The 22,870-nt window shown below is 57.3% G+C and overlaps 1 protein-coding gene across 1 annotated transcript; it reads right to left on the reverse strand.

Annotated features, from left to right (window-relative positions):
* Positions 1-10,481: 10,481 nt before the first annotated feature.
* Positions 10,482-22,099, reverse strand: LOC123374519. The gene is made up of 3 exons (XM_045024590.1): positions 21,813-22,099; positions 20,510-20,561; positions 10,482-19,327 (listed from the first exon to the last, which is right to left on the reverse strand). Exons 1-3 carry the CDS (start codon positions 21,957-21,959, stop codon positions 10,482-10,484), a joined length of 9,045 nt encoding a protein of 3,014 aa, XP_044880525.1. The 5' UTR covers positions 21,960-22,099.
* Between the last annotated feature and the right edge of the window lie 771 nt (positions 22,100-22,870).

Consider the following 22,870-nt stretch of genomic DNA (forward strand, 5'->3'; position numbering starts at 1 on the left):
CTGCACACCGCACCATAGTAACTCTAACCCAGGAACCAATCCATGCAACAAACCTCGATGCCAACTCTGCCCACATATCTACACCAGCGACACCATCACAGGACCTAACCAGATCAGCCACACCATCACTGGTTCATTCACCTGCACGTCCACCAATGTAATATACGCCATCATATGCCAGCAATGCCCCTCTGCTATGTACATCGGCCAAACTGGACAGTCTCTAAGGAAAAGGATAAATGGACACAAATCAGATATTAGGAATGGCAATATACAAAAACCTGTAGGAGAACACTTCAACCTCCCTGGCCACACAATAGCAGATCTTAAGGTGGCCATCCTGCAGCAAAAAAACTTCAGGACCAGACTTCAAAGAGAAACTGCTGAGCTTCAGCTCATCTGCAAATTTGACACCATCAGCTCAGGATTAAACAAAGACTGTGAATGGCTTGCCAACTACAGAACCAGTTTCTCCTCCCTTGGTTTTCACTCAACTGCTAGAACAGGGCCTCATCCTCCCTGATTGAACTAACCTCCTTATCTCTAGCTTGCTTCTTGCTTGCATATATATACCTGCCCCTGGAAATTTCCACTACTTGCATCCAAAGAAGTGGGTATTCACCCACGAAAGCTCATGCTGCAAAACGTCTGTTAGTCTATAAGGTGCCACAGGATTCTTTGCTGCTTTTACAGATCCAGACTAACACGGCTACCCCTCTGATATCTGGAAAACTGTCTTCCCCCCCAAAAACCTTGCCCTTCCTGGATAGCCTTCAAAGACTCCTCCACCAATTTCCTGGTGAACACTGATCCAAACCCCTTGGATCTTAAAACAAGGAAGAATTACTCATTCCCTCTCCCTTTCCCCCCCCCCCACCAATCCCTGGTGAGTCCAGATCCAATCCCCTTAGATCTAAAAAACAGGGAAAAAATTAATCAGGTTCTTAAAAAGAAAGCTTTTAATTAAAGAAAAGAAAGGTAAAAGAAAAAAAACCTCTGGGAGACAGCATACAAGCTGATCTCACAGACAACAGATTTAAAACACAGGATGTTCCCCTGGGCAAAAACCTTAGTACACACAAGAATACCCAATTTTGATTATTCCCCTAATGCCAAGACAAGTTACAAAAGAAAATAAACATAAACCTATTTATTTCCTTCCTTCTTACTCATTACTCTGATAAGAGGCTGATTCCTTGATCTTTTCCACTCCATTTCTCTGGTCAGGTGTCAGCTAGGCTAGGTGAACTTCTTAACCCTTTACAGGTAAAAGAGGCATTAACCCTTAACTATCTGTTTATGACACCCCCCCAGGGATCTGTACTAGGATCACTCCTATTCAACATATTCATACATGATCTGGAAAAAGGAGTAGAGAGTTAGGTGGCAAAATCTGCAGATGATACAAAACTACACAACATCGTTAAGTCCAAACCAGACTGCAAAGAGTTACAAAGGGATCTCATGAAACTGGGTGACTGGGCAACAAAATGGCGGATGAAATTCAGTGTTGATAAATGCAATTTAATGCACATTAGAAAACAATCCCACCTATACATATAAAATGTTGGGGTCTGGTTACCACTCAAAAAAGAGATCTTGGAGTCATCGTGGATAGTTCTCTGAAAACATCCACGCAATGTGCAGCAGCAGTCAAAAAAGCTAACAGAATGTTGTGAATCATTAAGAAATGGATAGATAAGAAGTCAGGAAATAACATATTGCCTCTATATAAATCCATTGTACACCCACATATTGAATACTGTGTGCAGATGTGGTCACCCCATCTAAAATAAAATAAAATATGGAATTGGAAAAGGTTCAAAAAAGGGCAACAAAAATAATGACGGGTATGGAGTAGGTTCTGGGTGAGGAGAGATTAAAAAGACACAGACTTTTCAGATGGAAAAAGCTATGATTAAGGTGGAAAATGTTAGAGAGCTATAAAGTCATGACTGGTGTGGAAAAAGTAAATAAGGAAGTGTTATTTACTCTGTCACATAACACAAGAATTAGGGGTCACCCAATTAAATTAATAGGCAGCAGGTTTAAAACAAACAAAAGGAAGTATTTCTTCACACAACACACAGTCAACCCGTGGAACTCCATCAATGGCTATTAGCCAGGATGAGCAGGGATGGTGTCCCTAGCCTCTGTTTGCCAGAATCTGGGACTGGGCCACAGGGGATGCATCATTTGTGGATTCCCTGCTCTGTTCATTCCCTCTGGGGCACCTGGCATTGGCCACTGTCGGAAGAGAGAATACTGGGCTAGATGGACCTTTGGTCTGACAGTAGGGCTGTTCTCATGTTATATATGTTCTTATATCCCTCATGACAAATTGCTGACCTGTCCTATTTAGAGTAGCAGCCATGTTAGTCTTGTGCTCAAATAAATTTGTTAGTCTCTAAGGTGCCACAAGTACTCCTGTTCTTTTTGAGCTGTCCTATGCAACTTGCTCTAGTGGACAGGGGTTCACACATCCATGCTGATCCTCCTGTACCTCTTTGCACTGTTTGACACTGTTAACAATGAGATACTGCTGTCACACCTGAGGGGCAGGAGGAGTCCAGAGGGATTCACTAAAATGGTCTGAATCCTTCTTGGAGGGATGCACCCAATTAGTGAGGATGGAAAACTGCACCTCCAGCACTAGACCCATCCCTGGTTGATTCCCACAAGGATCAATTCTCTCTATGGGGGTTTTCAACATCTCCATGCAGCCTCTATCAGAACTTCTCCCACAACATGGAGCATGTGCAGCAATGTGCAGGTGGCACCGAGCTCCTCCCTCTCCTTCCCACTTGATCACACCACTATTGCCAAGATGGCCTTGTTCTTGGATGGAACAGCTGGCTAAAGACAGAGGTGATGCTTGTGCGCAGAACTAAATATTTTGAAGAGTTGGCAGCTACGATGCAGCCTTCTTTGGCTGAAGGTTCACACCCACACCTGGACAATTCAGTCCATAGTCTAGAGGGCTCTTGAATGCCATGCTGACACTGAGCTCTCTGATAGCAGCGTCTGTGAGCTGTGCTTTCTACCATCTTTGGTTGACTGGGAGACTCCATCCCACCCTGGTGGATGATGAGCTGGCTTTAGTTACATAGACCTTAGTCACTCCTGTCTAGACTATAGAATGGAATACACCTGGGCAGGATATCTTCAGTGCTTATGAAACTCCAATTGGTACCAAAGGCTGCAGAGTCTCCTCAGCAGCACAGATTACTGCGAGCACATCAGACCTGTTCTCTACGCTCCACACTGGTTTCCCAGAGAATGTCAAGTTCAAGCTCTTGCTCCTTACCTTCAATGTACCCAAAGGCCTTGGCACTGACAGACCCTAAGTTCAAGCAACTGCACTTCTCTGGCACAATGGGATTCTCGACAGCAGGGGTAAAGCTTGTCAGTGCAGGAGACAGAACTTTCTCGGGGTGGGGGAGGGAGGAGGGCAGTGCAACTCTGCCCCAGGACCTCAGTGAACTCAGCCTCTTCATGAGGAAATGGTTATGGAGTGACATGATTGCATTCTATCAGCACTTATAAATGGAAACAGACATTTGATAAAGTGGGCTTTTAAAACTAGAAGGTAAAGGTCTAACAAGAGTCAGTGGCTGGGCATTGAACCTAGACAAACTGAAATGAGAGACAAAGTGGAATTTTTCAACACTGAGGATAATTGACCATTGAAACAATTTAGCAAGTATTGTGGTGTGTCTCCATCACTGGCCACGTTTCAATCAAGATGAAATGTTTTTTTCCCAAATATCTGCTCTAGTTCAAACAGGAATTAATCTAGGGCAGTCCTATGGCCTGTGCAATCCAGGAGGTCAGAGCAGGGTCCCTCCTGGCCATATAATCTATACATTTATCTGGAGTCCCCTGCAAGGACAATATTTGTGTGAGCCTCTGTCTGGGTCCTTGTCACACCCTGGGTGCCACATTTTGGGTCTGGGCAGGTTGAAAGGAACACAGGAAATTCAAAGTTCAACGATACCTGCTACTCAATGTTACTGGTAGGAAATGGACCAGACTCCCTGTCATTCGTTGTGTATCCCTACGTCTCTCTACATAACACTCCCTTCAGGGCACGAACCAACCCGTTGTGTGTCTGCTGCTTTGTATCTATCATTCCAGGTGCACTGAATTTGGGCTGAACTCCTGCTCTCACTCCACCGGCCTGAGTACTGTTGCAGGTTGGGCTCATTAGCTCCAGCTCAGTTAGGAATTCGTCAAAGGATTCACCTTCATTTTCTCTTCTAAGGTGAAACTTTCACCTTTCAAATGTTTTGCTCTTTTGCGCTACACAAGGCGCTTCACATTTCTGTAAAGTGTGGAATAACCTGCTCCCTCTGCCCCACTGGGGCTATGTCTACACTACACACCTCACAGCAGCACAAATGTACTGCTGCAGCTGCGCCCTGCAAGGTCTGCTGTGTAGCCACTCTGCGCTGGCAGGATAGAGCTCCCCGCCATCATAATTAAACCACCCCTACTTTGCGGCAGGAGCTGTGTCGGCTGGAGAGCATCTCCTGCCAACGTGGGGCTGTCCACACCAGCGCTGTTGTTGGTGAAACTTTTGTCGGTCAGGGGTGTGGTTTTTTTCATAACCCTGACAGAGAATAGTTTTATTGACAAAAAGGTTAGAGTAGATAAAGCCCAAGTTCCATGCTAATAAAGCCACCCCCTGATCAAATCCTGACATATTTAAAAGGATTGCTATTGTCTTCTGGTCTCCTTTCTCACTAAACCCAGCTGCTTGCATAGATATATCTCAAAACTCTGCCTAAATCTCTTCCCGGAGTCTGCTGAACTACCCAAGAATTTCAACTCCTTGGGGGTTTCAGTTGTTCCATCTCCAGAATGGATCCTTTGTTGTTCCCCACAGCCCTGTTATCTCTGCCTTCTCCTCTGGTCTCCCCTCCAGTACCAGGGGTTGTCTTGGGAATTCATGAAAAGGAGCCACAGTCTGCACTCAAAGAAGGGAGGTGTGATTAGAACTAAAGCAGAGTTACAAAAGCTAACGGAGAGCACCTGCTCCCACCTGTGTGTCTGCTGCATCCGCCACCCAAAGGCCTATTCTCGCTAGCCCCAATCTAGTTCCCCCGAGCATGTGCTCTGCTGGAAATGCCCCTACTTATACAACCCAAAATGCCATTAGCCTTCTTGGCAACAAGGGCACACTGTTGACTCATATTCAGCTTTTCGTCCACTGTAACCCCTAGGTCCTTTTCTGCAGAACTGCTGCCCAGCCATTCGGTCCCTAGTCTGTAGCAGTGCATGGGATTCTTCCGTCCTAAGTGCAGGACTCTGCACTTGTCCTTGTTGAACCTCATCATATTTCTTTTGGCCCAATCCTCTAATTTGTCTAGGTCCCTCTGTATCCTAGCCCTACCCTCCAGCGTATCAACCACTCCTCCCAGTTTAGTGTCATCTGCAAACTTGCTAAGGGTGCAGTCCACACCATCCTCCAGATCGTTAATGAAGATATTGAACAAAACCGGCCCCAGCACCGACCCTTGGGGCACTCCACTTGATACCGGCTGCCAACTAGACATGGAACCATTGATCACTACCCGTTGAGCCCGACCATCTAGCCAGTTTTCTATCCACCTTACCATCCATTCATCCAGCCCATACTTCTTTAACTTGCTGGCAAGAATACTGTGGGAGACTGTATCAAAAGCTTTGCTAAAGTCCAGAAATAGTACATCCACTGCTTTCCCCTCATCCACAGAGCCGGTTATCTCGTCATAGAAGGCAATTAGGTTAGTCAGGCATGACTTGCCCTTGGTGAATCCATGCTGACTGTTCCTGATCACTTTCCCTTCCTTTAAGTGGTTCAGGATTGATTCCTTGAGGACCTGTTCCATGATTTTTCCAGGGACTGAGGTGAGACTGACTGGCCTGTAGTTCCCTGGATCTTCCTTCTTCCCTTTTTTAAAGATGGGCACTACATTAGCTTTTTTCCAGTCATCCGGGACCTCGCCCGATCGCCATGATTTTTCAAAGATAATGGCCAATGGCTCTGCAATCTCATCGGCCAACTCCTTTAGCACCCTTGGATGCAGCGCATCCGGCCCCATGGACTTGTGCTCGTCCAGCTTTCCTAAATAGCCCCGAACTACTTCTTTCTCCACAGAGAGCTGGTCACCTCCTCCCCATACCGTGCTGCAGAGTGCAGCTGTCTGGGAGCTGACCTTGTCTGTGAAGACAGAGGCAAAAAAAGCATTGAGTACACTAGCTTTCTCCACATCCTCTGTCACTAGGTTCCCTCCCTCATTCAGCAAGGGGCCCACACTTTCCTTGACTTTCTTCCTGTTGCTAACATACCTAAAGAAACCCTTCTTGTTACTCCTAACATCTCCGGCTAGCTGCAACTCCAAGCGTGATTTGGCCTTCCTGATTTCACTCCTGCATGCCTGAACAATACTTTTATACTCCTCCCTGGTTATTTGTCCAATCTTCCACTTCTTGTAAGCGGTTCTTTTGTGTTTAAGACGAGCAAGGATTTCACTGTTAAGCCAAGCTGGTCGCCTGCCATATTTACTTTTCTTCCTACACATCGGGATGGTTTGTTCCTGCAACCTCAATAAGGTTTCTTTGAAATACAGCCAGCTTTCCTCGACTCCTTTCCCCGTCATGTTATTCTCCCAGGGGACCTTGCCCATCAGTTCCCTGAGGGAGTCGAAGTCTGCTTTTCTGAAGTCCAGGGTCTCTGTTCTACTGCTTTCCCTTTTTCCTTGTGTCAGGATCCTGAACTCGACCATCTCATGGTCACTGCCTCCCAGGTTCCCATCCACTATTGCCTCCTCTACTATTTCTTCCCTGTTTGTGAGCAGCAGGTCAAGAAGAGCTTTTCCCCTAGTTGGTTCCTCCAGCACTTGCACCAGGAAATTGTCCCCTACACTTTCCAGAAACTTCCGAGATTGTCTGTGCACTGCTGTATTGCTCTCCCAGCAGATATCGGGGTGATTAAAGTCACCCATGAGAACCAGGGCCTGTGATCTAGCAACTTCTGTTAGTTGTTTACCCCAAAAACAAAATCTTGTTTACCCCAGCTTTCTCTTAGCTAATCACTGTTTGCTAGGCCTCTGGTCTCCTGACCAAACTCTGGACTTTGGGTCTGGAAAAGAGCTGGCACAATCCATATACCAGGTTGTTGTATAAAATGCACATGGATTTTAACCCGTCAGTGACCAATGTCAAGTGCCCCAGAGGGACTGAACCTAACAGACAATGATCAAGTGATCTCTCTCCTGGCATCCATCTCCACCCTCTGACAAACAGAGACTAGGGACACAATTCCTTGCCCATCCTGGCTAATAGCCATGAATGGACTTAACCTCCATGAATGTATCTGTTTCCTAGAGACTGTAAAAGCAGCAAAGAGTCCTGTGACACCTTATAAAATAACAGACGTTTTGGAGCATGAGCTTTCATGGGTGAATACCCACTTCCTCGGATGCATGTAGTGGAAATCTCCAGGGGCAGGTATATATATGCAAGCAAGAAGCAGGCAACAGATAATGAGGTTAGTTCAATCAGGGAGGATGAGGCCCTCTTCTAGCAGCTGAGGTGTGAAAACCAAGGGAGGAGAAACTGGTTCTGTAGTTGGCTAGCCATTCACAGTCTTCGTTTAATGCTGAGCTGATGGTGTCAAATTTGCAGATAAACTGAAGCTCAGCAGTTTCTCTTTGGAGTCTGGTCCTGAAGTTTTTTTTGCTGCAGGATGGCCACCTTAAGATCTGCTATTGTGTGGCCAAGGAGGTTGAAGTGTTCTCCTACAGGTTTTTGTATATTGCCATTCCTAATATCTGATTTGTGTCCATTTATCCTTTTCCGTAGAGACTGTCCAGTTTGGCTGATGTATGTGGCAGAGGGGCATTGCTGGCATATGATGGCGTATATTACATTGGTGGACATGCAGGTGAATGAACCGGTGATGGTGTGGCTGATCTGGTTAGGTCCTGTGATGGTGTCGCTGGTGTAGATATGTGGGAAGTTGCAATCGAGGTTTGTTGCATGGATTGGTTCCTGAGTTAGTTACTATGGTGCGGTGTGCAGTTACTAGTGAGACTATGCTTCAGGTTGGCAGGTTGTATGTGGGCGAGGACTGGCCTGCCACCCAAGGCCTGTGAAAGTGTGGGATCATTGTCCAGGATGGGTTGTAGATCCCTGATGAGGTGTTTTCACACCTCAGCTGCTAGAAGAGGGCCTCATCCTCCCTGATTGAACTAACCTCGTTATCTGTAGCCTGCTTCTTGCTTGCATATATATACCTGCCCCTGGAGATTTCCACTACATGCAACCGACACAGTGGGTATTCACCCACAAAAGCTCATGCTCCAAAACGTGTTGGTCTATAAGGTGCCACAGGATTCTTTGCTGCTTTTACAGATCCAGACTAACACAGCTACCCCTCTGATACTTTCCTAGAGACTGGCTCCAGTGGGGGGGGGGGGGGGCGTTAGCACCTTGCTGGCGTATGTGGCTCTGCGCCTGGTGTGCTGGCTTTGTGGGTCCCCTTCCCAGGCGCCCACCTCTCCCAGTCACTGTGCAGGGAGCCCAGGCGCCGAGCTCCGCTTCGTGGAGCCCAGGGATCGAAGTGACTGACAGCGCCATGCTGCATCGCTCTACCCCAGAGACTTTGTGGGTCCAGCCGCAGGGACTTGCTCAGGATCACCCAGGATGGACCTGTCTGAAGCAGGAATTGAACCCAGGCCTCTTGAGTGTCAGGCCTGTGCCCCGCCACTGGGTCCCCCATGCTTGATTCCTTCCTAAGGGGGCTCCTACCTTATGAGCCTTGTTCCCCTCCTACCTTGTGAGCCTTGTTCCCCTCTGTTAACAATACAGCTGAGGCCATCTCCCAATCACACCCAGCTCCTCTGCACACCCACGGCCAGCCGGGCAGCCGCCCCGCACCCACCTGTCCTGTCTTGTCCCAGGTTAGCCCCACTCCTGTGAGGCGCAGCATGTAGGGACACAGCTGTGCCCACAGCTCACCACAGGATCGGGGCCTAAGCCTGAGAGCTCTGTGGGGCAGGAGATGACTTGTATGCCATGTGTGCCCAGCACAGGGCACCCTGCTCCAGGATGGGGCTGATGGGCCTGAATGCAGTTCGAAGGATGCTAATTATAGCTCAGCTTCTGCTCGTTATCATTAATTATCTCACAGCTGCAGCTGAGATCAGAGCTCCCTTGTGCCGGGTGCTGCCCAGCTGGCCATGGGTGTGAGACACAGTGTGAGAGACAGGCGCTGCCCCAGCTAGAATCAGGGCCCTGTTGTGCCGGGTGCTGCCGAGACACAGCGAGAGAGACAGGCGCTGCCCAGACACAGTGTGAGAGACAGGCGCTGTCCCAGCTGGAATCAGGGCCCTGTTGTGCCAGGCACTGCCCAGACACAGTGTGAGAGACAGGCGCTGCCCAGACACAGCGAGAGAGACAGGCGCTGCCTAGACACAGCGAGAGAGACAGGCGCTGCCCCAGCTGGGATCAGGCCCTGTTGTGCCGGGTGCTGCCCAGACACAGTGTGAGATACAGGCCCTGCCCCAGCTGGGATCAGGCCCTGTTGTGCCAGGCGCTGCACAGGCTGGGTTGCCAACGTTCTACTTGCACAAAACTGAACACCCTTGCCCTGACCCTGCCCTTCTCCGAGGCCCCGCCCCCTCTCACTCCATCCCCCCTCCCTCCATCGCTCACTCTCCCCACCCTCGCTCACTCGCTCATTTCACTGGGCTGGCTCTGGAGGTTGGGGTGTGGGAGGGGGTGAGGGCTCTGTCTGGGAGTGACGGCTCTGGGGTGGGGCCAGAAATGAGGAATTCAGGGTTGAGGTGCGGGGGTTTGAGGACTTCAGCTGGGAGTGCAGGCTTTGGGGTGAGGATGGGGATGAGGGGTTTGGGGAGTGGGAGGGGGTCAGGGCTGGGACAGGGGTTGGGGAGCAGGAGGGGGTCAGGGTGAAGGATCTAGGCAGCACTTACTTCAGATAGCTCCCGAAAGCAGTGGCATGTTCTCCCTCCGACTCCTACCCAGAGGCACGGCCAGGGGGCTCTGCATGCTGCCCTGACTGCAGACGCCGTCCCCGCAGCTCCCATTGGCTGGGAACCACAGCCAATGGGAGCTGTGAAGCTGGCGCTTGGGGTGGAGGCAGCGTGCAGAGCCTCCTGGCTGCCCCTACGCGTAGGAACTGGAAGGGGGACATACCGTTACTTCTGGGTGCCGTGTGAAGCCACGGAAGGCAGGAAACCTACCTTAGCCCCATTGTGCTGCCAAGTAGACTTTTAATGGCCTGGTCAGCAGTGCTGACTGGAGCCACCATGGTCCCTTTTCAACCAGGCCTTCCTGTCAAAAACTGGACACCTGGCAACAGTAGTGCCAGCCACTAGACCCTGCCCTCCCCTCTGCTGCTGTGTCGGGCCCCAGATCACTCCTGCGGATTGCACACAAAATAGAGGTTTATTAGCCACCTGCAAGACCCAACCCTAACTTTCGTCCAAGGCCCGGAGGTGGCTCTCCTCTTCGGAGGCGGCGCTGTTGAGTGACGGGGACAGCTTCTTCCGCCGGGCCTGTATCCTCTCCCGCAGGGCACACAGGTTCTCTCCGCACAGCGCTGGCGTTCTGTCGTGTACGTAGCGAAGGTGGGCATGAGCATGATGCTGGTGGAACCAGCACACCTGGCCTGCACTCTTGCCAGGACGTGACCCCGGCTGCGGAAGCTCAGTTTCCAGCCTGGCCCGGTGCCCACGGCGCTCCAGATTAGACACTCCGACTGTCCCGGATGTGTCCTCGGTGGCATTTCCTCCCACGCCATTGGCTGGTGTGGCCACCCCGTGTGACCTGGCCTTGTCTGGCCTCCTGCGTGTGCCCTGCCGATTCTGGACTTCCTCTCCCACCAGGGATTCCCCTTCTCTGCTTCTGGACCTTGTTCTTCTACCGGTGGGCCTCCCTCTGCTGCTGGATCTCCACTCTCTGCTGTGGGCCTGGATCCCCTCGCTATCCAGTCCTCTGGCCCTGCCGCTGCACCGTGGGCCTTCCACCCGGCTCCTGGACCGGCCCCGTGGGCGAGAAGGGCTGAGTCCCCGACCTCTCTGCTCTCTGGGCTTTGTTCTGGAGGACTCCATGGGAGACGGCTGATTGGAGCCCAGGGATGCTGAGCCAGACTGTGAGACTCCTTTGCCTCCTTCTCCCTTGTGACTGCCGGTTGTTCTGGCGTCCCTGGCAGCGCGGCAGGCTGGGGGTGATGGCCACGGGGCGGAAGGTCCCACTGACGTAGCCGGCATCCCACTGGGGTCATGCACCTTCCCCTCCCTGCATTCGGTCACTCTCAGGGTCACCAGCTCTTGGTATCCACCATACTCTGCTGAGGGCCCTGTTTCCTCTGGAGAAGGTTCTTCTCCTCTGGTCATGCTGTCTCCTCGCCTGGCATTGGGGGAGGCTGCCCCAGATCCCTGGGGAGCCCCATTCCCTGGCAGCCCCCTGGTCCGAGCAGCTGCGGCTGGCTCCTTTCTCCCAGCATCGTCCATCTCCTCCATGCTGGAACACAACTGGCATCTCCTGACCTCTGCCCGCACGTGGACGTTGGCGTTGAAGGTCATGCTCTTGGGGGATGGGGAGAGTTTCTGAGGGGGCGGCGGGGCTCCGTGTGGTGCAGCCATTGACCTGTCAACTTGCCCTCTCTTCTCCACCGATGCCCTGGAGGTGACGCGTTTGAGGAAGCCCAGCATGATTCCCCTGAAGGTGGAGCCCTTCCCCTTGCAGGGGATGGACAGTGACTCAGCCCCTCTCCCTGGAGGTGCACGGGGCGGCTGTTCAACCCCAGGCGGTGCCTCAGTCAGTACCAGGGCCTCTGTCTGCCTCATGTTGGTTCCAGCCCTGGGGCCTGTCCCTTCCGCCGGCATCTCTCTCATGCCACGTCGCCCCTTGGTGTCCCTCCTCTCCTTCCACCCCAGGCTGCCTTCTCCTTCCGCATCCCAGGCTGCCACGGCCTCGCTGTCCCAGTCCCCGACCATCTCCCACTCGCCCTCGGTGCTGAACTGGGACAGCCCCTCTGCAGACCGCGGGCGCTGCTCCGAGGGGCTGGCTGGCCCCTGGCTGCTGGTCAGGGGGCCCACAAGCTCATTGGAGGTTGCGGATGAAACTTTGTCTCCCACATTGTCTCTGGTTACTGGCCGGGGATGATGTACTAGTGGGGCGCACGTCTGGCCCCCTGCTTCCTCTCCATCCACAGCGCCAGCAGGACCTTCGTACAGGGGGGCGCCAGCTGCACGGCCCAGATCCTGAGACCGCTGGTAGGATGCACCTTGCTCCCCTCTGCAGGCATCATCTGACGTCTTCCTGCCCCTCGGGCGCATGTGAGTCTCTAGCTGAGCCCTCGCCACGTCTGACTTCCCAGCCCCCTCGGCAGGACAGGGCGGGGGGCTGAGTCCCTCCTCACCGGCGGTGAAGAGGCCATGGCATATCTCACACAGGTACTGGTTTGTCTGGCTCTGGGACTCTCTGATCAGTCTCTGGCCCAAGGAGCCAGCTGTCAGGAATCCCGGCTCTCCTGTGCCCGTGGGGTGGGTTCTTTCTCCGAGGGCTTCCTGATGGGGCCCTCCCAGCTGGCTTTTCCGGCCCCTCCTGTGCTGCAGCCGGATGTTCATTTCCCGCCTGTGTTCCTGGGCAGCGGCTCTCAGCCGCTCAGCTGCCATGTCGGCATAGATGGCCTGGGAGCGTATGACACAGGGCGGCAGGATGAAGGAGCCCAGGGCCTTCTGCGCCAAGTGGATGTCCAGCCAGTGTGCTGCGGCCCGCGGAGAAGCAAGATGCACCCGTGCCAGCGTGGGCCCCTTGGGCGCTGGGCGAGAGGCTGTGCAAGAGCTTTCTCCCTCAGACCAGTCAGAGGCCCTGGACTCGCTGCCCTCCGGAGACGACGGAGAGGAGGCAGGAGGTTCATCTTTTGCCATGCTGGGAGTGCCCTGCCCCTGCCATCCGGGCTCAGCATGCATAGAGCTTGGAGCTGCCGCGTCTCCTAGGAGAGTTGCTGACCCCCTTGCATGGATATGCTGTGTCTGCCACCCAGGAGAGCTGGCCCCTGGAGAGCGGGCGCCGTCCCACCTCTCTAGCTTGCAGCATGGGCAGTCCAAGCATGTGCAATGGCCCATTTCCAGGTGGCCCACGATTTCCAGAGACAGAGACTGCTTCCCCCCTGGGCCATGGCGGCTGCGGCTCCGGGCTATTCTCCTGAAGCTGGATTCCAGCTCCCGCAAGATCCTCTTCTCATTCCAAATGGCTGTCTCCACAGACGAGCTCCGGGAGCGCCTGCCGGTCCCCGCCATCCGCGGAGCTCCTTCGCCATCGTGGGTCCTCCAGTGCCCAGGACTTTCCTCAGAGCTCTGCTCTCTCTGCTGTGGGTAAGACTCATGGGCCGCCGGGCGCAAGGCCCGTCTCTGGGACTCCTGGGCCCTGTGGGAAATTCCCAGCACCTTCTTCCTGGGAAAGTCCAGGGTGGATTTTAGCTCTGCCTCATCCTCCGGGAAGTGGCCTGGGGAGCTGGGGGGCCCTTCCCCATTGCTTGTCTGGGAGGTCTCCTGGCTTCTCCTGCTGCTGCTCCCCAGGGTGTGTTGGGACACTACCTCAGGGCAGCTGGCTTCGCCCTCCTTTACCCCCATTTCAAGCCAGTGCTGGGACCGGTGGGTGAGGGGCTCCCTGGGGCCTGGCTGGAGCTCTTCCGATTGCCCCGTGGAGAGGGCTGTAGGACCTTGGGGGAGTGTAGGGAAGACATGGAGCAGGGGCTGGGTTTGGCCTCTGGGCTCTGCTCCTGGTGGGGCAGGTGGCAGGAACATCCTTAAGGACTCCAGGATCCTCTTGGGCAGGCCCCATCTCCGCTCTAGGGCCAGTTTCCTCACGTGTGACTCCAGGCGCTCCCTGGTCTCTGTGTGCAGGAAGAGCAGGCTGCCCGTGGCGACGCTCTCGCTGGCTGGGGCCTGGACCTGCCTCGGGGGGCCCCTCCCAGGCGGTGGGGGTGTGAACGCGCCCAGGGATCTCAGCACAACACGCGGTAAGCCCCACTTGTGCTGGAGCTTCTTTCTCAGGATGTGGCTCTCTAGACGGTCCCTGGCCTTGGCTGTGACCAGAGGCGGCCCCGTGACCAGAGGCGGCTCCTTGTAGCCGTTCCTCTCCGGCTCCTCAGCCCCCATGCGTCCAGCCAGGCCCATCTGCATCCAGGCCCTCCCTGCTGCGCTCCCCAGCAGCACAGCCGGAGCCTTCGGCATCATCCTCCGCAGGGACGCCTCCTGCAGCGTGGGCAGCCCCCAGAAATGCACCAGCTGCTTGTGTCTCACGTTCATGTCTAGTGTATTCATAGCTGTGGGTGGCAGGCAGAGCAGGGAGCCGGCCCTGGGCTTGGGGGGCTTCTGGCCTGCGCAGATCAGCCTGGGGAGGCGTATCCTCTCCCCCTCCCTGGCCACTCTCTGGGATCTCTTCACCAGGGCCGGCCTCACCCCCAGCCTGATCTCTAGACACTTCCTCGCGAGGTGCCGCTGGAGCTCGTCCCTCCGCTCAGCAGCAAGGCCATGGGTTCTGCTGTCTCCTGCCAAGCGGCTCCCTGCGGGGACGTCTGGCTGGCTGGGCCCCAGCCGGCTTTGCCCAACGCCCTTTTCTCCACCGGCCCCAGGAAGCTGCGGGCCAGCCGGCGGGGCAAAAGCAGCAAACAGCCGCAAGGACTCCTGGATCCTCCGGGGAAGGCCCCACCTCCGCTGCAGCGTCAACTTCCGGAGGTGACGCTCCAGGCGGCCTCTTGTGTCCCCGTCCATGAGCGAAGGCTCTTGCCCCAGAACGAGGACGTGCAGCTCGGTGCATTGGCGGGCTGTGGTCGGCCCCGGCAGCGGGGGTGCCGGCACAAAGGCTCTGAGCGACCGTTTGATGAGTGCAGGGAAGCCCCATTCATGCTGCAGCCTCTTCTTCCTGACGTGCAGCTCCAGGGCCTCTCTGGCCTCCGGGCCCAGGAACAGAGCCTCCCGTGCCCAGAACTCGACTTCAGCCTCACGGGGTGGAACCAGCCCAGGGGGCGCCCTGGGGACCATCCTGCTGAGGGACTGGGAGTGGAGAGTGCCCAGGCCCCACAGGGCCGTGAGATGTTTGTGCTGCACATTCAACTCTAGGTGGCAGACGCCCTCTGGGTGCACGAAGGGCAGCAGGGGGTTCCTGGCTTTCGGGGCCCTGTCCCCAGCAGGGATCAGCTTGGGGAGGGGCAGCCGGGACACGAGATGCAGCCTTTGCCAAGAGCGTCTCACTGCAGTGGGGATGGCCCCCAGCCGGGTCTCCACACATTTCTTTGCCACGTGGATCTGCAGCCGCTCCTGAGCGTCACATCCCAGGCTGAGCAGTGGGTGGGGAGCAGCGACCACTCTCCTGGCTTTCCCCATGCCACGCTCCAGGTGCACGGTGCTCTTGTTCCAGGGCAGCAGGAAAGGCCCCTCTGCATCCCTTTCCGCGGGTCCATGGGGCCTAAGCTCCGCGTGCGCTGAGGCAGGCTGGAGCAGCCGGACCGACTCCTGGATCCTCCTGGGCAGCCCCCAGCGCCGGTGCATGAGTCTCTTGCGGAGGCTGAGCTCCAGCTCTCGTCTGCTGCCCTCACTGAGGAAGGACAGCTCGGGCTGGAGAATGGCCACGTCCCTGTCAGCCGGCGGAGGGGCCTTGGGCTGGCCAGGGCGGGGGGCAGCCGCCATCAGGCCCCGCATGGATTTCTGGACAATTAGAGGCAGCCCCCACTCGTGCTGCAGCCTCTTCTTCCTGACGTGCAGCTCCAGGGCCTCTCTGGCCTCCGGGCGCAGGAACAGAGCCTCCCGCGCCCAGAACTCGACTTCAGCCTCACGGGGTGGAACCGGCCCAGGGGGCGCCCTGGGGACCATCCTGCTGAGGGACTGGGTGTAGAGAGTGCCCAGGCCCCACAGGGCCGTGAGATGTTTGTGCTGCACATTCAGCTCTAGGTGGCAGACGTCCTCTGGGTGCACGAAGGGCAGCAGGGGGTTCCTGGCTTTCGGGGCCCTGTCCCCAGCAGGGATCAGCTTGGGGAGGGGCAGCCGGGACACGAGATGCAGCCTTTGCCAAGAGTGTCTCACTGCAGCGGGGACGGCCCCCAGCCGGGTCTCCACACATTTCTTTGCCACGTGGATCTGCAGCCGCTCCTGAGCGTCACGTCCCAGGCTGAGCCACGGGTGGGGAGCAGCGACCACTGTCCTGGCTTTCCCCACGCCCCGCTCCAGGTGCACGGTGCTCTTGTGCCAGGGCAGCAGGAAAGGCCCCTCTGCATCCTTTTCTGTACAGCTGCGAGGCCTGAACTCCGCAGGGGCTGAGGCAGGCTGGAGCAGCCACACCGACTCCTGGATCCTCCTGGGAAGCCCCCAGCGCCGGTGCATGAGTCTCTTGCGGAGGCTGAGCTCCAGCTCTCGTCTGCTGCCCTCTCTGAGGAAGGACAGCTCGGGCTGGAGAACGGCCACGTTCCCGTCAACTGGCGGAGGGGCCTTGGGCTGGCCGGGGCGGGGGGGAGCCGCCATCAGGCCCCGCATGGATTTCTGGATGATCAGAGGCAGCCCCCACTCGTGCTGCAGCCTCTTCTTCCTGACGTGCAGCTCCAGCTCCTCCCGGGCTCCCGGTGGGAGGAAGGGCAGCTCCTGCTCCGTGAACTCGGTCCCAGCTGCGCGGGAGCTTGCGGGCGGCGGGGCGGGCGAGGGGCCTGCGTGGAACAGCTTGGCCAGGGACTGTCGGTAAAGCGTGGGCAGCCCCCACCTGAAGCTCAGGTGCTTGTGGAGAAGGTTGAGCTCCAGGTGATCTGAGGCCGCCTGCTCCAGGAAGAGCAGCTCCCGGGGCCGCAGCTCCAGGGATCTCTGGCCCGGCTGAATCAGCCGGGGCAAGGGGAGCTTTCCCACCCGGCGGGCGGCTTCCTGTGAGTGTTGGGCCCTGTGGGGGATCAGGCCCAGACGGATCTCTATGTTTTTCCTGGTCACATGTCTCCCCAGCAGCTGGTGGCACGTGTCCCGGCTGAGCGGCTGGCGCCATGCACTTCCCAGGGGCCCGGCTAAGGAGACAGCCACCACTGTGGGGCCCACGGGTGCCACCCTGGAGGGTGATTCTCTTGGAGCCCTTCTCGCTGACAGCCCCCTGAGCGGCCGGCTGGCCCTTCTGCCTTGTGTGTCTGGATGTGTCCCCGGAGCTGCGGTCGTGGGAGGCATGAAGCCCCACAGGGACTCCTGCACCCTCCTGGGGAGCCCCCACCTCCTCTCAGCCACCCTCCGCCGGATGTGGGCTTCCAGCTCCCTCTTGGTGGCCAGAGGGATGGGAGGGGCCCCGCTGCTGACACGGAGCTCCATGGCTGCCGGCCGGTCGCTTCTCTTGGGCCTGGGGCGTGTGGGCGGGGGTGGCATGAAACACCTCAGCGATCGCCGCACCAGGCCCGGCAGGCCCCATTCGTGCTGCAGCCGCTTCCTCAGGACATGCCTCTCCAGCAGCTCCCGGCCCTCGGGGGCCATGAAGGGGGTCTCCAGGGGGCAGAACTCGATGGCCACACCCAGGGGCAGCAGGGGGGCGGGTGGCACGGGCGGGCAGGGCACCATTTTGGCCAGGGACTCTGCGTACAGGGTGGGGAGAGCCCAGAGGTACTGGATGTGCTTGTGCCTCACGTTGAGCTCCACGCTGCCCGCCTTGCAGCTGAGCAGGGGGCAGAGCCGGTGGCGGGCCAGGGGAGCCTTGCAGCCTGGGGGGATCAGTTTAGGCAGGAGCAGGTCTCTGCGCCCCAGGGCAGCCATTTTCTGAGAGCTCCTCAGCACGGTGGGCAGCGCGCCTAGTCTGATTTCCAAGCCCTTCCTGGCAATGTGCCCCTGCAGCTCCCGAGTGTCTCTGCAGCAGTGCGAGCCGGGCGCAGATTTGGACGCTCTGGCGGGGCCCTGGGAGGCCTGGGCTGGGGCTCTAGCTCTGAGGCTGGGCGTCTGGGCTGCCCTTGTCACTGGGCCTGGCCCCCTTGGAGCCCATTTCCCAGATGGCAGGGGGCTGAGCCGGGGGTGTGGAGGTGTGGCTGGCATCAGCAGCCTCAATGACTCCTGGATCCTCCTGGGCAGCCCCCATCTCTTCAGATGCACCATCCTTTGCAGATGCCGCTCCAGCTCTGTCCTGGAGCCGACGCTCAGGAAGGGCAGGGCCTGTGGCATCGTCACCACCCTGCCTGCCCCCGAGGGTTTGCGTGCGATGGGTTTCGGTGCTGGGGGCATGAAGATCTTCAAAGCGCTCTGCAGGGTGCAGGACAGCCCCAGGGTGTGCTGTAGCCTCTTCACCTGGACGTGCCGCTCGAGACTCGCCCTGACGTCGCGTTGGAGGAAGGGGGTCTCCGCTTCGGCCAATTCGAGCCTGCCGGCCACACGCAGGGCTCCAGGGCTGACCTGCACCAGGGGTCTCCCAGGCAGAGACATTGGAGCTTCCCCCGTGGCCCTGGGTGCTGTGCTTTCTCGGTCTCGCTGCCGTTTGGCCTCCCGCCCTGACATCCTGGTCCCGCCTGGGGACTTGGCCAGAAACGGCACCCAATCGGGGCGATGCACCTGCCTCTGGGGAGCGGCCTGGGGGCTCCTTGCTCTGCCTCTGCGCAGGAAACTCCCGACCCAGCCACGTTCCGCTTGGCTTGGAGGGAAGGGCTCGTGCTGGGCAGGAGCGGGGCTGGGGTACTCCTCATGCCTGGGAAGAAATGGCTCGTGCTGGCTCGATCCAGTTCTCAGCTCCCAAGCGAGTAGGAGTGGCTCATGCTGTAGAGAAGAGGAGCTCTGGGCCTGCTCTTGCCCGCGAAGGAGAGTCTCATCCCAGAGAGAGGAGCAGAAGAGACATTCGTCCTGCTCTGTGGAGGAGCCTTTGACTTGCTGTGGGTGGGGTAGCCCCTCCTCATCCTCCCTCGGTGGGCGGCGCTCCGTTTTCCGGCTGCCTGCCTGGCGCTCGGGAGGGGAGCGGGACTTGCTGGGTGGGAAGGGGCCCTGCGCAGGTGGGAGGACCTGGTCGCCTATACATGTCCTAGAGCGGCACCACTGCAGCACATCCAGGCCTCTCCACATGGATCTACCCAGCAGGTTTCTCCCTTTGGAGCGGGAGGCGGGAGCAGGAGGTGACCCTGGCCCGGCAGGGACCCATGCGCTGGCCCTATCGGCGTATACCAGCCGCTCGGCTTGCCGGGCCGCCTCGTTGCACAGGGCGCAGTCTGAGTTGTCACACAGCAGCTGGCGGATGGAGCAGCGCCTGGCAGCTCGGTGAGCGCGGCATGGGGGGTCCCGGCACAGCCGGTCACGCGGCTGTTTCACTCGCTGCTTCTTTGCACCTAAAACAGAACAGCAGAGAGGGCTTCTGAGGAGAGATGGGGCCTGAACATAGCGGGGGCCACGGGCACCCAAACCGTGACCCTACCCACCTGTACCACCCCAACCCCGAATCCCCATTCCCGCACTGCTCCTAACCCCGAGGGCCTGCCCCGTGCCACTCCTTCTCCCAGCGCCCCACCCGCCTGTGACCCATTCCTCCCGAGGCCTCGCCCCCACACCAAGCCCCGCTCCTCCGCCACTGCTTCCCTCCAAGAGCCTGCCCCCTCTTGCTCTTTCTTCTCTGCACGCCCTGCCTCCTGTTGCTCACCCTTACAGCCAGTCAAAAGTCAGTGGGCATGGCCCCCCAGCCCCTTCATTCCAGTGCCCTGGCCCCAGGCCACTCTGCGCTGCTGCTCCAGAACCAGGCATGCTGAGCTTGTGAGAGCCCGGAGCCCGATGAAACACTCCGCCAGCACCACGCCAGGCCCCCTCTCAAACACTGCCAGTGCTGTGAACCTGGCCACGGTGAAGTCCCAGCACCGTGAACCCAGCCCGGGCATCGTGCCAGGGCCGTGAATCTGGCCGGTGCGCTATCCCAGTACCAGAAACCCGGATGGCACATGGTCCTGGTGCAAATAACCCAGCCGGTGCCCCATCCTGCAGAAATGGGTCTCGCCAGTGTGCGGGATCCCAGGAAATCTCTCTGGCAAATGTCAGGGGCTGGCAGCACTTAGCCGCCTTGGCCTTGCAAGCCCTGGTACGATGCACAGCAACGGAGTGCCAGGGGGCTACACCCCTATCCAAGACAGAGCAGATGGGGTGAAATAAAGACAAGATCTGCTGGGCAGTGGGCAGTGCCTCCTGCTGGCAAAGCTTCCCTGTTCTGGGAAGGGCAAGTAGCTCCCCCCCGATGCTCACCATTAGCCTGCGCAAAGCCCTGGAGGACATGGGGACAACCTGCCAGAGGGGACAGACAATTGGGTGTTTGCCTCCATCGCTGCAAAGCCCCCAGATGACGGTTTGTTAGCAGCATGTCAGCTTATCCCGGCTTCAGTCAGCACCTTGGCTCCTGCTCCTATCCCCAGGGGCAGGCCAAGTCTGAGGGGCCTCGTGTGGGACCCCTGGGCCAGGGTGGAGGGCTTGGGAGAAGGCCTGGGATTCTGAGCCAGGGAGCCATCAGGGAACGTGAGGCAGGGCCTTACCTTCTCCCTCGTCCTCCGTCCCCCTCCACCGGAGCCTGCTGACCAGAAGAGCCTGCGGGAGCCAAGGAAGCGGCAGAGTTACGTGGTACCCAGACTGAGGCCGTGCAGTGCCAGCCTCCCGCCCAGCCCAGCCCGGTGCCAGGGGTGCCCACGCTTCCCTCCACCTCCTGCAGCTGGAGAACTTCAGGCTCCTTCGGCCATGGCCCGGGCTCCCCATCCAAGTGTCATTGGAACAATCCTGGGTCCCCCACCCTCCGACATCGGGGCATCGCCACACCAGAGTGGGTGATTTCTGCCCCCAGTGTTATGAGTCGAATAGGGACCAGGCCCTTGGGCTTCGCAATGTGCTCTGGCTTCCTCTTCTCTCCCCGTCTCCCATGGTTCCCACCTGCGAGCCCAGCTCCCCAACTGATCTGGGACCCAAGGCAGGATCCCCAACTGACCAAACCCAAAGATCTGTCCTGGATTCCCCCTTTCTCCCCCCACCTCTTGCCTGCCCTCTCCCTGGCCGGCTGGGAGGCCAGGGACCCAGGAAAGCTTGTGGCTTTGGGAGGGAGCTGGGAGGGTTTGTTGGTCAGCTTCCCACAGCGGAGGGAAATAACTGGCCAGAGCCGGCTTAGTGCCAGGGGTGCCAGGAGCCCTGGGACCACGAGGGAGAGCCCTGGCATTTCTAGCACTAGCTGGTGGTCGGGGCAGTAAGGAACAACCAATGAATGGAGCCACGAGCTCTGTCTGTGGCCCTGTCTCTCTCTGTGGATGTGCCCCACCCAGGGCCGGCTCCAGACCCCAGCGCAGCAAGCACGCGCGTGGGGCGGCCCTTTCCCGGGGGGGCGGCAGGCTGGGCTGGCGGACCTGCTGCAGTCATGCCTGCGGGAGGTCCACCGGAGCCCCGGGACGACCGGACCTCCCGCAGGCATGACTGCGGACAGTTCGCTGGTCCCGCGGCTCGGCTGGACCTCCCCCAGGCATGACTGCGGCAGCTCAAGCGGAGCCGCCAGACCTGCGAACCGTCCGCAGCTGCGGGAGGTCCAGCCGAGCCGCGCGACCAGCGGACCCTCCACAGTCATGCCCGCGGGAGGTCCGCTGCTCCCGCGGCTCCGGGGCGCCTCCCGCGCATGACTGCTTGGGGCGGCCAAAAAGGTAGAGCCGCCCCTGGCCCCACCAGCCCAATGGGGCCTGGTCAGAACAGGGGGCCTCGGGCGCTCCTACCCACCCACCCTCCCTTCCATGAGGCTGTGTCCAGGCAAGCTCTGCTGAGAGTGCAGGACGGCTTGGGGGTGGGGGTGGGGGAGGGTCCTCCTACCATCCTGCTTCTCCAGGAGAAGCTGTGCTGAGTCATGATGGCCACCCAGATGACCAGGACCAGAAGGACGCAGGTGTACAACACCCAGGAGCTGTCAAAGCAGGCACAGAACCAGCTCTGCATGATCCCCACTCCCGTGTCAAACATGCTGGGGAGGACGGTCTGGACGCGCACTGGGGGTGGAGACACTACACTCCCTGCTACTGCTGTGGCTGGATCTCACCTGAGGGGCTGTTTGTTCCAGTGACGCATCATAAAGGGCCAGGACCAGGCGGGTCCTGACATCACAAAGGGACTGCAGGCATCAGAGGTGGGCAAGACCCTGGCTTCCTGCAGCCCCTCCCCAGCACCCCATGTAGGTACTTAGAGACTGTACCTTAGAGACTGTATCCTTCTGGAATGGCATTCACCAGCATAACCCCTTGGAGAATGGCATTAAATTGGAGTAACACCACAGTGAATCAGGCAGGCGCTGTGAGGCTCTGGATGGGACTGGTCCCCAGACCAGGTGTCTGTCTGTCAACATCCACCGGCCAATGTCAGAAGACGTGATACTGAACTAGATGGACCTTTGGTCTGACCCTATATGGCCGTTCTTATGTGCCACCATCTTCCACCCTGGCACTGTTCAATTCAGAGACAGGGAGAGGAGAATTTTCAGAAGAAAATCTGATAAGCAATTCTCTGCTCAGTATGACTAAGGATATCTCCATTTACTGTACACATTCACACAACATTGCCCATGCTTGCATTTTATCAGGAGATTTGCTACATTTGATGCAAAGCCTCAACTGCTGGAGTCACGTGATTATATGAGACTCTCAGCTTCCATGACAACAATAAGTAAGTTTCTGGCATTCATGGTTGTTCAGAAAAGAAAAAATGTGACCCAAGTGCACCCTAAAGATTGAAAACCCAGAAGGTGAATAAAGAGAATCCAAATTTATTATTTTTTTTAATCATGGTTTTGGAACCAATCTCTCGATTTTTATGGGACCTGACTCAAGATTTTTGCACTCTGGAGGGTCATAACACTGAAATTATATAGTACAAACTGT

This window comes from Mauremys mutica, chromosome 7 (assembly GCF_020497125.1).
Source record: "Mauremys mutica isolate MM-2020 ecotype Southern chromosome 7, ASM2049712v1, whole genome shotgun sequence".
Taxonomy (NCBI): domain Eukaryota; kingdom Metazoa; phylum Chordata; order Testudines; family Geoemydidae; genus Mauremys; species Mauremys mutica.